Source organism: Solanum stenotomum, chromosome 10 (assembly GCF_019186545.1).
Source record: "Solanum stenotomum isolate F172 chromosome 10, ASM1918654v1, whole genome shotgun sequence".
NCBI classification, from domain to species: Eukaryota; Viridiplantae; Streptophyta; class Magnoliopsida; order Solanales; family Solanaceae; genus Solanum; species Solanum stenotomum.
Window position 1 is genome coordinate 55,759,624 of NC_064291.1, and position 13,778 is coordinate 55,773,401.

General features: G+C 32.9%; 1 protein-coding gene across 1 annotated transcript; it reads left to right on the forward strand.

Moving 5' to 3' along the window:
- The first annotated feature begins 5,604 nt into the window (after positions 1 to 5,604).
- Positions 5,605 to 13,676, forward strand: LOC125842440 (cyclin-dependent kinase D-3-like). The gene is made up of 8 exons (XM_049521732.1): positions 5,605 to 5,903; positions 9,666 to 9,964; positions 10,047 to 10,155; positions 10,957 to 11,082; positions 11,561 to 11,796; positions 11,871 to 12,182; positions 13,105 to 13,219; positions 13,321 to 13,676. The coding sequence occupies exons 1-7, from the start codon at positions 5,787 to 5,789 to the stop codon at positions 13,163 to 13,165; spliced, it is 1,260 nt and encodes a 419-aa protein (XP_049377689.1). The 5' UTR covers positions 5,605 to 5,786; the 3' UTR covers positions 13,166 to 13,219; positions 13,321 to 13,676.
- Positions 13,677 to 13,778: the final 102 nt, after the last annotated feature.

The window sequence follows — 13,778 nt, forward strand, 5'->3', positions numbered from 1 at the left end:
CCGCGTAAAATTCATTAAAAGGGAAAAACACTTCTTTATCTTTTTTTATTTCAAGGTTTGATCTCATCCCATCACAATCTTCAGTGATAATATATAGAAGAAGAAAAACTAGTAATTTTTTTTGTTATTAGACGTTCGATACCTCATTTAGGACTCGATGATTGATTAGAAGTTAAGACGCATAAAACTAATTAAATGACAAAAACATTTTTTATCACTTTTTTCTTCTCAAAGATCGATTTTGAAACCTTCAATTAAACATGAAGAAATTATATATGTCCATCCTATCATTACCTAGAAGAAAGAAAAAACTAGGTTATCAAGTGTAGAGCTCCCTTCATTCCAATAAGGATCCTAGAAGAGTAAATGCAGCTCCTAATATGTGCAAATCACAAAGCTATCTAAAATTAATTTGAGAATAGATAGGACTGAGGGATCCATAGATCAACAGCTCAATTTTCCCTCTTAGATCCTCCTTGGAATTCAGAAGAGCTCTACCTTCAAAACTCTAATCTTCCTCGAACAAGTTAAAATCAACTATATAAATATTAGTATAATCCACAAGCAAAGTATGCAAAAGATAGTATATACGCAGACGTTACATCATCCTTAAAAATGAAGAAGAAAGTTCTCAAGGACTGATCCGAAGTTACAGCATGTAAGACTAATTAAAGAACATAAAGACGTTTTCTATCAAAGAAATTTGTTTTCAAAGATCGAATTCAAAACCTTTAATTAAACATGAGAAAATTATATATGTCCATCATATCATTACATAGAAAAAGATTAGGTTATCAAGCGTAGAGCTCCCTTCATTCCAATAAGGATCCTAGAAGAGTAAATGCAGCTCCTGATATATGCAAACCACAAACCTATCTAAAATTAATTTGAGAATAGATAGGATTGAGGGATCCATAGATCAGCAGCTCAATTTTCCCTCTTAGATCCTCTTTGAAATTCAGAAGAGCTCTACCTTCAAAATTTTAATCTCCCTCGAACAGGATAAAATCAACTATATGAATATCAGTATAATCCACAAGTTGAGTATGCTACTCAAAAGATAGTATATACGCAGAAGAAAGGTATATCAATCCCATCTAAATGAGGAAAATGGTAAAACACATTAACATGCAAAAGTAATAACAACTAAACGAAATAAGAAATGTATACTAACACCTCTAGATGACCTTTTATCATCTAAAACATTACATATATGGAAAAAAATATGAATCAAAAGTATAAAATTATATATGATGAGCAAAAAATGTTGCTATACAACATATATTATTATATACAAGGAAAAATGAATGTTTAGAATGAGAATACGATGAGAAAATACATACATATTTATAGGAGAAGTTTGAGTAGTTGGGTGTGAAATCTCATTAATTTTTTTTTGCTTTTCAATGGTTAGGCCATTGCCTTTAATTATCTCTTTGGAAATCACATGCATCCCCCCCCCCACCCCCCCACACACCCTTATAACACTATGTAATTAATTAAAAAAGTATAAACAATTAATTTCTATTTGCATTATATTATTTTTTTTCTCTTATATAAAAGAGAGTTTCAAGTTGAAGCAAAGCAGTCTGCAAGATATTTTTGAAAAAATCTTTAATTTAATTAGTATATAATTTTTCGAAATTATGAAATCCATTTTAGCTATTTTTAGTTATAGCTTTATTATTTTGAATGTCAGTGAAAATCATTAATCGATGATGATTTTTTTTTTTTAATTATGGATATCTCAATGGACCTCTACGCGCAAAAAGATGAAACGATTCACTACCACACAAATAAATATTATAATTTATTTCGAGTAAAAATTTAAAATCATCTAATCAATACCTTTTAAAATTTATAAATATTTATAATATTTATCAAGTATTTATTTGCCACTTAATAAGATGATTTTTATATCATTTAATTAATACCATTTAAAAAATAAAAATAAATTTTCTTGGAAAAATGAGTTATTACATTGATTATTTTCTTGGAATTTGTTTTTTCTAAATAAAAATAAAATTTAACAAATTGATTTAAAAAAACATATTTTTTCCCACCGTTTATTGCTTAAGAAGGTAATGCACGTTTCTTTGTCAAAACAATACAATTACGGTTACTAATCAAACAATTATTAACATATATTTTCTATACGTTACGAACCATTTTTTTTGGAACTTTCGATGTAGGCAGGCCTTATGTGAGCCTTTTATGTAACTGAACATTGAAATTTTGAATCGTTCATAGTTTTTTAGTTTGATACACAAAATATTTCATGTTCAAGCAATGTCTATAGGATCACATGATTCCCGATGAAAAATATCGTAACGTAAGTATTAGTGGATGATTCCCCGACTCAAAGTTGTCACATAGAGACAACTTTTTTCTAATACTTGATAGGGTCAAAATGAAATGACTATATATTAATTTATGGCAAAAACAAGCTCAAATTAATGAATACCCATAAATACAAGAGAAAGGCAGAAATAACAGTAACATATTTAGTGTAATTTTATATGTGGATTAATTTAGGGAAAAACAAGCACAAAATAATGAATATCGATAAATACAAGAGAAAAGCAGAAGTAACAATAACATATTAAGTGTAATTTTATATGTGGGGTATGACCCATACCGTATGAGGATGATATAATATATGCAACCCTTAATTACCCCTGTTTCAAAGGTTGTTTTCGTTAGATACTCGATTTAAATAAAACATTTCAAAAAAAGTAAATATAAAAACGAAAGCAATAACAACAATTAAATAAAACGAAATAAAGAGAAGTATACAACATACAAAAGAAATAATAGTAATGACAACGAAATAACATGATAATCGAAACACTAAAAACGCAATACACTGTAATAACAACGAAAGAAAGCGAAATGAAAAGCAATATACAACATATACAAGAAAGAACAATAATAACGATGAAATAATATGATAATCGAAGCACTAAAATCGTAATCAGGAAAAACTCGGAACGAGTACATAACATAACAAAAATAAAATTAAGATGCATGCAGGACTTGAACCTCCGCGGGCGAAGCCCAACAAATTTCAAGTCTGTCTCCTTAACCACTCGGACATACCGACTTCGATGGCTGGGCTACTATAAGATTTTAATAGATATTTGTTTTTATTTGTTTTAAAAATAGATTTTCATTTTATCGGTTGTTTTTAATATATCAAAAAAAAAAATTATTTTACCCTTAATATTAATTAATATGTGTATTGAATAAACTACACATTTTAATCATTATTTATTAAGGAACATGCAAAGTTTAAAATAGATACATGAAAACAAACTAAAAAAGTATTTTGTAAAGAGCATATTCTTCATATTTATTACATGTTACTCTCTTGTATTGATTACATTAAACTATAACTTAAATTTATCTAACCAAAACCATTGATTGATATTATGGATTCACATATACATAAAACTAGTAAAATTATCCGCGCCGCGCGTGGAAATTTAATGGCACGAAATTTATAAAATAATATTTAAAACCTATTAGACATTAAAACTAAAACACTATATTATCTTACATACAAGATTACGTAGTAACAAACATTAATAATGTAAAGGAAAATGAAAATTATTATATCTTATCATTTATCCTTAATAACATAAGCATAAATTAATGATTGTAAAAATACATACAAGGATCTGTAACATAAGCAATAAGCAATGGTGTCAGTGAACCACTCAACCGGAGCAAAATACAGAAATATTTAATTGTGAAGAAGAAGAAAAAGAAGAAGAGGTTTAGAGTTTTCGTTATTTTAAAATGACGGGAAATTCCTCTATTTATATACAACAAAGAGTAGTGTGAACAAATGTTTATTCTGCCTTATCAGAAAGGTTATAACTATTTAGAAAAGTTGCAACCCTTCAGGAAGGTCACAACATTTCATAAAAGTCACAATTTTTCATAAAAGTTGCAACTCTTCATTAAAGTCGCAACTTTTCATAAAAGTTACAACTTCTCATAAAAGTCACAATTTTTCATAAAAGTTACAACTCTTCATTAAAGTCACAACTTTTTATAAAAGCCACAACTTTTCATGAAAGGGAAAGACCAGTTTTGAAAATAAATAAATAACAAGGAATTCTGGTTTGTGGTGATGCCAAATAGACGGGCCTAAGATTCTCATATATATATATGATATTTACACTTTTTATACTATGAAATGCTTACATTTACATTCCCTGTAATGTTATTCTAAAGACGTTTAAGTCTTTTTATAAAGTGATAATCATACGAAAATGAAACTTCCATCAAATTCAGAATATTTTAGATAATTTGAAATAGAATGGTAAATATTTTTTTACATAATAAAATAATATAATTAAAAAAATAACAAATAACTTAAATCAAAGTATAGAAAAGTTATTATTAATAGTCGGTATATTTTATTAAATACTTTATATTCATTTCCTATTCGAAAGATAAACATTTTAAAAAAGATTTGTTATTTTTTCTTTAGAGGCATGAATAAAATTTTGCGTCGACATTTAATCTTCGTCTTAGAATTTCATAAGAGAAACTTTGTAAAATGTTTAACTTAAAATATAAGTTCGTCATTTAATTTAATTAAAATACAAGTGGTACGTGTAAAATTGAGTCATATTATATGAGTGTTTAGTGTAATTAATTATAAAATAATATAATATTTAATTTGGTCAAAATTTATAGATATACACTCAAAATTAGAGAATGCCATTGAATTTCTTTAAAAAAAAAAAAGTATTTTCATCTAAAATAGGAAACTCCACGCCCTCTATTCTTCTTCTCCCCAATTCTGATTCCGCTATATATCTTTAATGATGCAATTTCAAATTACGTAGAGAAAAAAATAATTTGTGATAAATGTAGAGAAAAACGAATAATAACGGAGAAGGATATCAAAAAAGCGCGTTAAAAATGGAATAAATACACATAGATTATAAGTGCTAGAATAAAATTTTACGTATCATTTTAAAACAAAAATAGATTGAAATGACATTTCACATGCTCAAACATGAAAATAACGCATATATTGTGTCAGGTTAGATTCAAGTCTTCACGAGACTCATATGTATTTACAGACAATTTAGAATTTCCTCTAAATTAGAAATTCTTGAATGTCTTACTTCTCCCGATATATAAATTCCCGAACAAAAACCCAATCATCTTAGAAATAGCTAGAAAAGTAGAAATTTCTCGAACAAACCAACTTCTCCATATACGTCAAAAATCCATTAATGAAACTATAACGACATCAGAGCTAAAAGTTACCTACTTTCAATATTTACACTAATTTAATTACCACACCAGACATTTCTCTTTGTACATTCTTATTTAAACTATTATCACTATAATCTCTTCTTACTCTGTATATTCTATAACTTAATCATGATAAATTAGTATGATTCGATAACACACAACATGCATATCATTTAAAAGAGTATAGACTATAGATTAAAGGTGTGAATACAAAATTTCATGTAATATTAACACCTTGTTTTAAATTAAAGTGAAAAATGAATTCTCCATTATTTTATAAAAAATAAAAATAAAATCATATACGCTCCAATTTTTTTTTTCCCTTTATACTCTTTCAGTGAGACATTTGAACAAACACTTTGTTAGCAAATTCAGAAATCTCATAAGCAACTTACCAATTCAATGGTATGTTGAGCATATATATACTTCGATTAGCTGTGTAGAACAGTTTAGCAGTGCGGCGGATGCAAAACCCATAAAAATTTGTGAATAATCGGAAGAAAACGATGTCTGAAGTGGAGAAATTGTTGGCTATGAATAGGAAAGCTGCAGATCGTTATCTGAAGCGAGAAGTTCTTGGTGAAGGTACTTATGGTGTTGTTTACAAGGCTATTGATACGAAGGTAACTTTTTTGTGTATACATTTTGTGGGTGTTTCTCTGTTTTTCATTTGGAGTATTTGGTTTTGTGGGTTTTAGGGTTTATGTTTAAATTCATGAGGGTGGTTTGGTTTTTTTTGAATTTTGATATTTCATGTTGAATTGTTGATGATTAAGGTTTGTTAATTTTTTTTTGGCAAGGGGAATTGAACCATCAGTTAGGCAACCAACTGAGCTGTTAAGATTGATGGTTTGTTAAGTTTTTGAATTGGAAACAAAAAGGAAAAGCTGTTTGTGTTAGCTAAATGAATGCTATGGTATCCAAGCATCACATAGTCCATTTGAATTTTGATTTTTTTCATGTTGAATGGTTGAAGATTAAGGTTTGTTAAGTTTTTATTTTATTTTTGAAGGGGAAATGGGGGAGGGGATTACAAGGTGAGGAATCGAACCCTCGTCAATAAGGTGAAAGTTCGTGTAGGAAACCAACTAAGCTATTAGATTACCTTAAGTTTTTGAATTGGAAACAAAAAGGAAAAGCTGTTTGTGCTAGCTTGTGGTGTGTGCATTTTTTTCATTTAGCGACATTTGGTTCCGATAATTATTGGATTTCTATAATAAATGGGTGCCATGGTATCCAAGCGTCACGTAGTCCATTTGAAATTTGGTTTTGTCATGTTGAATGGTTGAAGATTAAGCTGTGTAAGTTTATGAATTGAACTCAGTGAAAATGCTGTTAGTGCCATCTCGTGTGTGTGTATTTGTTTTTCATTTACAATATTTGGTTTCGATAATTCTAGGATTTCTATGATTAGTGAATGCCATGTTATCCAAGTTTCAACATAGTCCATTTGAATTTTGATTTTGTCATGTTGAATGGTTGAGATTGAGCTGTGTAAGTTTATGAATTGAACACAAAGAAAATGGTGTTTGTGCGAGCTCGTGGGTGTGCTGTGTTTTTATTTTGCAATATTTGGTTTCGGTAATTCTAGGATTTCTATAACTAATGTCGTGTTTGTTGATATCTATATCCAAGCTTCACATTGCCCGTTCGGAGCCCTGTTAAAGAAGTTCCAAGTCCTGTCTCCGTAGGATGGCTGTAGGTTGAATTTCTGCATAATCATCGTTGATTGACTGTTCTTTTGTTGATGTTTATGAAAACTGCAATGTGCTTCATGTAATTTAAAAGAAAAGGAAGTGTAGAGTGAAGGTATGAATGGCAATTTCATGTAATTTAACACTTGTTTTAAATTTAAGTAAGTGAAAAATGAAATCTCCATTTAAGAAATCCAATACACTCCTATTGCTTTTCCCCCCTTTATACTCTTTCACTGAAACACTCGAACAAACATCTTGTTACCAATTTCACAAATCTGATAAAAACTTAGCAATTTCATCGTATGTCGAATATACATACACTCATTTTTTTTTTGAAACTAGTAACATTACTCTATTTATCCACACGTATACTACAACCAAAAGTGTAGTTCCCATTCTGCGTAGAATAGTTTAGCATGAGGTAAATGCAAAACCCGTAAAAAAATTTAGAAGACGGAACAATGTCAGAAGTACAGAAATTATTGGCTGGAAAAGTAGTAGTTAATTACCTGAAACGAGAGGTTCTCTACGAAGGTACTGATGGTGTTATGTACAAGGCTATTGGTAGGAAGGTAACTTTGTGTATACTCTTGTGGGGTGTTTCTCCTTTTTTCTTTTGGAGTATTCGGTTTCATGAATTCTGGATGAAATGGAGGCTCGCCTCTGGGGTCTTGTGTGATAAGAAAATTTCACCTAGACTTAAAGGTAAGTTTTACAGAGTGGTAGTTAGACCGGCCTTGTTGTATGGAGCGGAGTGTTGGCCAGTCAAGAACTCACATGTCCAGAAAATGCATGTTGCGGAGATGAGGATGTTGAGATGGATGTGTGGGCACACTAGGAGTGATAAGATTAGGAATGAAGTTATCCGGGAGAAGGTGGGAGTGGCCTCTGTGGTGGACAAGCTGAGAGAAGCGAGACTGAGATGGTTTGGACATGTGAGGAGACGGTGCGCAGACGCACCAGGGAGGAGGTGTGAGGGGCTGGTTGTAGAGGGTACGCGGAGGGGTAGAGGTAGGCCTAAGAAGTATTGGGGAGAGGTGATTAGACAGGACTTGGCTCAGCTTCGCATTACCGAAGACATGACTCTAGATAGGAAAGCGTGGAGGTCACGTATTAAGGTTGTAGGTTAGTAGGGCTAGAGTGTTGTCCTCCCTTGCGAGAGTATGGGTTGTTAGCGTTTGTAGTAGTCCTTGCCTTACACTTGCAGTTCTGGTTTGTGTTACATATAGTCTTCTGGTTTTTATTGCGTTTCACTTCTCTCATTGTTTTATTGATGTTGTTGTCTCCTTGTCGATTATAATTATCTTTCTTATTGGATGTGATGTTTTACACAATGTTTTCCTCGCCTTTTACTTGGTTTTGATGTACTTGAGCTGAGGGTCTCTCGGAAACAGCCTCTCTACCTCTACGAGGTAGTGGCAGGGTCTGCGTACACTCCACCCTCCCCAGACCCCACCTAGTGGGATTTCACTGGGTATGTTGTTGTTGTTGTTGGTTTCATGAATTCTGGGGTTTTGTTCAATTCATGATGTGGTTGGGTTGATTCTATGATTTCATGTTTTTTTTATTGTTTAATTTTGATTTTGTCATGTCTAATGGTTGAAGATTATAAGGTTTGTGCTAGCTAGTTGGTGTGTCTGTGTTTTTCAATCTCCATATTTGGTTTCAATTATTCTAGGATTTATATTATCAATCAATGCCATGGAATCCTAGCTTCACATAACCCATTTGAATTTTGATTTTTTTCATGTTGAATAGCTGAAGATTAAGCTGTGTAAGTTTATAATTTAAACACAAAGAAAATGATGCTAGTGTGAGCTCGTGTATGTGTTCATTTTACATTTGCCATCTTTGGTTTCAATAATTCTAGGATTCAATAATTAATGCCATGTTTGTTGATTTCTATCTATCTCCACGCTTCACAGAGCCCATTCGGATCCCTAATAAAGAAGTCCCAAGTCCCGTCCCCATAAAGGAGGAGGATTGTTGTAGTTTGACTTTCAACATAATCATAGTTGACTGATTGATTTATTATTGATGTTTATGAATTCTGAAATGTGTTTCATTTAATTTTATCGTGCAAAGTTGAATTGTAAGTTAAGGTAAGCTTTAGAATTGCACACAAAAAAAGGAAAAAAAATAATATTTTGTTAGTGCTAGATCTTGTGCTAAATCTTAGATGTATTCTGGTGATTTTTGAATTCCTTTTGTTAATAATCTTGAATTGAGCCTTGGGGTATATGGTAAAATTGTTGTCATGTGACCCAGAGGTCATGGATTTGGGCTGTGGAAACAGTCTCTTGCTGAAATCCATGGTAAAGGTGCGTACAATAGACCCTTCTAGTTCTGCCCTTCCCCGGACCTTACGCATAGCGAGCTTAGTACACCGGGTTGCCTTTATTTGTTATTAATCTCTACAAGGCATAATTTTCTAGGCTATATAGATAAGCGTGTGATTTTGAGAACCTCTTAACATAGTGGTTAATTGCCTTGAAAGACAAACTATTTAGAAGTATTGCAGTGAAATGAGCTTGGATAATGCGGAATGGTTTAAAGGACTCATATAATGGGCCCCAACTAGTTATGATTTTGGATCAAGGCATAGTAATTAACTGATTAAACATTTAGTTGCATTTTGTATTGAAATAATGATATATCTGATGTATGCTTTAATTTCATTTTCTGCAGAGTGGCCAGGTTGTTGCTATCAAGAAAATTCGTCTTGGGAAACAGAAGGAAGGGGTGAATTTTACTGCCCTGAGGGAAATCAAATTATTGAAAGAGCTGAAGGATCCCAGTGTTATCGAATTGATTGAGTGCTTCCCACACAAAGGAAACTTGCACCTTGTGTTTGAGTTCATGGAGACAGATCTTGAGGCTGTGATTCGTGATAGGAATATCTTCCTCTCACCTGCGGATATAAAATCTTATATCCAGATGACATTAAAAGGTCTTGCTTTTTGTCACAAGAAATGGGTCTTGCATAGGTATTTCCTTGTATATTCTTGATTTCACTAGATTCCAACTTGTGTTCAGCTTCCTTAAATATTTGCTGTGTTTTCCTGACAGAGATATGAAACCAAACAATTTACTGATTGGACCTGATGGGCAGCTTAAGCTTGCTGACTTTGGATTAGCACGTATATTTGGTAGCCCTGACAGAAGATTCACACATCAGGTATGCTGGCCTATTCTACTTGAATGATCAAATGTGAAGGTTAACCTTGCAACTCTTGGAGCATAAATGTCAAAAGTTACTTTTCTATCTTGCTATTTTTTGCTTCAAATTATGGTTCTCCTAGTGGAAATTTCTTCGGGGGGGGATAGTTGATATATGAGCCACATAATAAAATTACCCTTGATTTATTTCTTATGGAAGTGGAGTTATTAGTTTCTCCCAGTGTTCTAATCAATGGAGGTATCTGTTTTTGAAATTTAGACTTTCTTTAGAGGATGTCTAATATACCAAATAAGGGTTGTCTTTGTTCTTTTATCAAAATGTCTAATTCAAAAAACAAAAAAACGAAATGTGATCCAATGCTACACCCTTTTATATTTGTGATGATCAAAGTTGACAAAGTTACTCGTATCTTTCTATATAGCCAGTGTTGAACAGTACACGATTTCAATTCTTGTGTTAATAACTGTTGTTCACAGATTTGTATGTATTCACTTATTTGGTGTATGCATTTCATTCTACTGTGAAAAATACATGCAAATTATTGAATATATGACCTTGTTTTTGGAGAATTAGGAATTGTTGTATTGTGGTATGCGTACAAATTTGAGCAGGATGTTGTCAAAATAGTGCAGATATAGCAGTAGAATCCTGTTTCTTTATTCTTTCTTTATTTAATATTTTAAATGGGAGAGTTCATAAATCATATTTTCCATTTTCATATAATGCTCTCTCTACTTCTTTTACTGTTGGAAATAGTCTAAACAACATTTACCTTTTAATCTGGTTGGATACTTTTAGGTTTTTGCCCGGTGGTACAGAGCACCGGAGTTATTGTTTGGTGCGAAGCAGTATGGACCTGGAGTAGATGTTTGGGCCGCTGCATGTATCTTTGCAGAGCTTCTCCTGCGGCGACCATTTTTGCAGGTGAATGTCTATGTCATGATTATACTTCTCCTCTGAAGCTAAATTGGTCTCTTGCTTGTTTTGGTTAGTGGGTTTTGCAATGGAAGACATATCATCCAAATGTTCATGATCTGCCCTGTTATTATTCTTTGAAGAACTTGCCCACTAATTTTCTTTACTTTGTCTTCCTTTATGTGTTCTCGTTAAATTTACAAAAGTTTCAGTAGAAGAATAAAAGCTGTGAAGTAATTGTCCTTCCCGTTCTGTTCTAGAAAACTTCATGTGCAGTTGAAAATGAAGCCATAGTGAAAAGCAAGTTACTTATTGAGCTAGACTGAACATTTTTTCGCTTCCATGTTCCTATGATGGTCCTTTTTTATGATAAGCTCTTCAATAACTATTTGAACTTCTGTTGCACTTTATATGCTACGTTCACTACTCCTATCTGCATGTTGTTATTTTAGCCAATAATTTGTTTTGAAATCTGTGACTATATTAGGGAAACAGTGATATTGATCAGCTAGGGAAGATTTTTGCGGCCTTTGGGACCCCAAAGCCTTCACAGTGGCATGATATGGTCTACTTGCCGGATTATGTTGAGTACCAATATGTCCCTGGACAGCCATTCAAAACACTGTTTCCAACGGCTACTGATGATTGCCTGGATCTTCTGTCAAAGATGTTTACTTACGATCCAAAAGCTAGGATCTCAGCACAGCAAGCATTGGAGCATAGGTATGTTTATTCTTCATCTTGTTTAGTTTGCACACTTGCGGTTGATGTGGGTTCTGAACTTTTCCGTCCTTTAGGTACTTCTCATCAGGACCTCCACCTACGGAACCAGCTCTGCTTCCAAGACCTCCCCCTAAGCGAGAGCCTGGAAATCCTAAGGTGTCAGATCTCAATCCACATGATGGTCCTGTGGTATTGTCTCCACCAAGAAAGTCAAGAAGAGTGATGCCTCATCGCGAAGGATTCGAGGCAAATGTGCATCCAGAAAAGATGGAGGACCATGAAAATGAGATCCGACATTCTGCTGGTGAGAGGAGTGAACAAGTACCCATGTCACTGGATTTCTCAGTCTTTGGGATGAAACCACCTACTAGACCGACCATTAACAGGTATTAGCTGATATGCCTTGCAATAGCTTCTACTAACCATGGCTACATGTGTTGTTCTTGATTGATAATATGCCATTGTTGTTATCCTGTTGGCTTATGTATTGCCTTTGAACTCACACACTGGTTGTGCTCAAGTAATCAAACTATATTGATTCTCGGATCAACTGGAGCAACGTACTAGAATAGTTGATTAACAAAATCATTGTTTTTGTCTATTTTACTGTTGAGTTCATTCTAACTAGGAACTATTGCAATTTCTCCCAGCTGTTTGTCATAGAATCCATGTAGGGAAATAAGTCTCGGATGCATATTTTTATTAATATATGAGCTGTTCTATTAAGAGTTCAAATTTTTTACTTCAAAATTTGCCTTCTTTTGTTCATTAGTGCGTTGCGAAATTGTTAATTCATTAGACAGAAGGGCAATAGAAGCAGTATTGTTTTGGCCTTGTAGCCGACCTTGATATACTCAACTTGTGCAGGAAGATACCATATGCACGTCTTGGTTTTTAGTTTGTATACATAGCACGGTATTGTTCACAAAAAATGGGACTTGTGTTCTTCGAAACCACATGTGTAGGCGATAACAGGAAAAAATGAGGGGAGGGATGTCCATCTAGTGGTCAAGTTACTGTAGCTCCGAAGGTATAAGCTTTTTTCCATAAAAATGTAGACCTAAAACAGATGTTATTTTGGTGGATTATTTTCTAAGGATATATCTGGTGTGTGCTACCATTACTAAGATGATTGCTCTTGAGATTCTACGCCAGGCAACGAGTATATATGAATGCTAATACTGATACCACTAACAATTAACAAGAGCTTCGATATGCATGAAGTTGTTATTTAGTCATTTTATATAAACCTTTTACTACTTTGATGTGCTATCATTGTAAATCTCCTCAACATTTTTTCACCTGCAGCGCTGACAGATCGCATTTGAAGAGGAAATTAGATCTTGAATTCCAACCCGAAGAGGAATAACATATCTTTCTGAATCTTTTTTTCATCTGGATGAAGGCTGCTATATAGTTTAAGGTGTGTGGTAAATATAACACCTGTATATTTTCATTCCTTCTGAATTTGTTTGCTCTTATATCTTGATTAATCTAAACTTGAGGTGTTTACCAATTTACCAGGCCATAATTTTGGTGAACAAGGAAAAGAATCTTTATTTCAGGTATATCGGTGGTACATTATTGCATCAAATGTCCCCTCCTTTTCTTCATTTTGTGCGATGATCGCCAGTATAACTAGTGATCTTGGAGAAGTACATTGAACCATGGCAATAAAGCTTACCTAGTTCAATTCTTTATCGTCGAGAGGATGTAGTTGTAATGCGGGTATACCCACTCTAGCATTCATATAAACTCAATTTTTTAATGCTGTTTGTAGAGAGACATAATTGATTTTCGTCTGTTCGAGTTTATATCAAACTTGAGTTTGTGAGACAATGCATTGCTTTTTGGAATTGCTAGTTTTGATTTGGTGGATAGTCTTATGCAGAGAAATCTTGAATTTTTACATTGCATTTTGATCACATTTTGGTAGTGATATGGAAGTGAATTTAGTTACTTTCGTTGTATCAACTACGAAA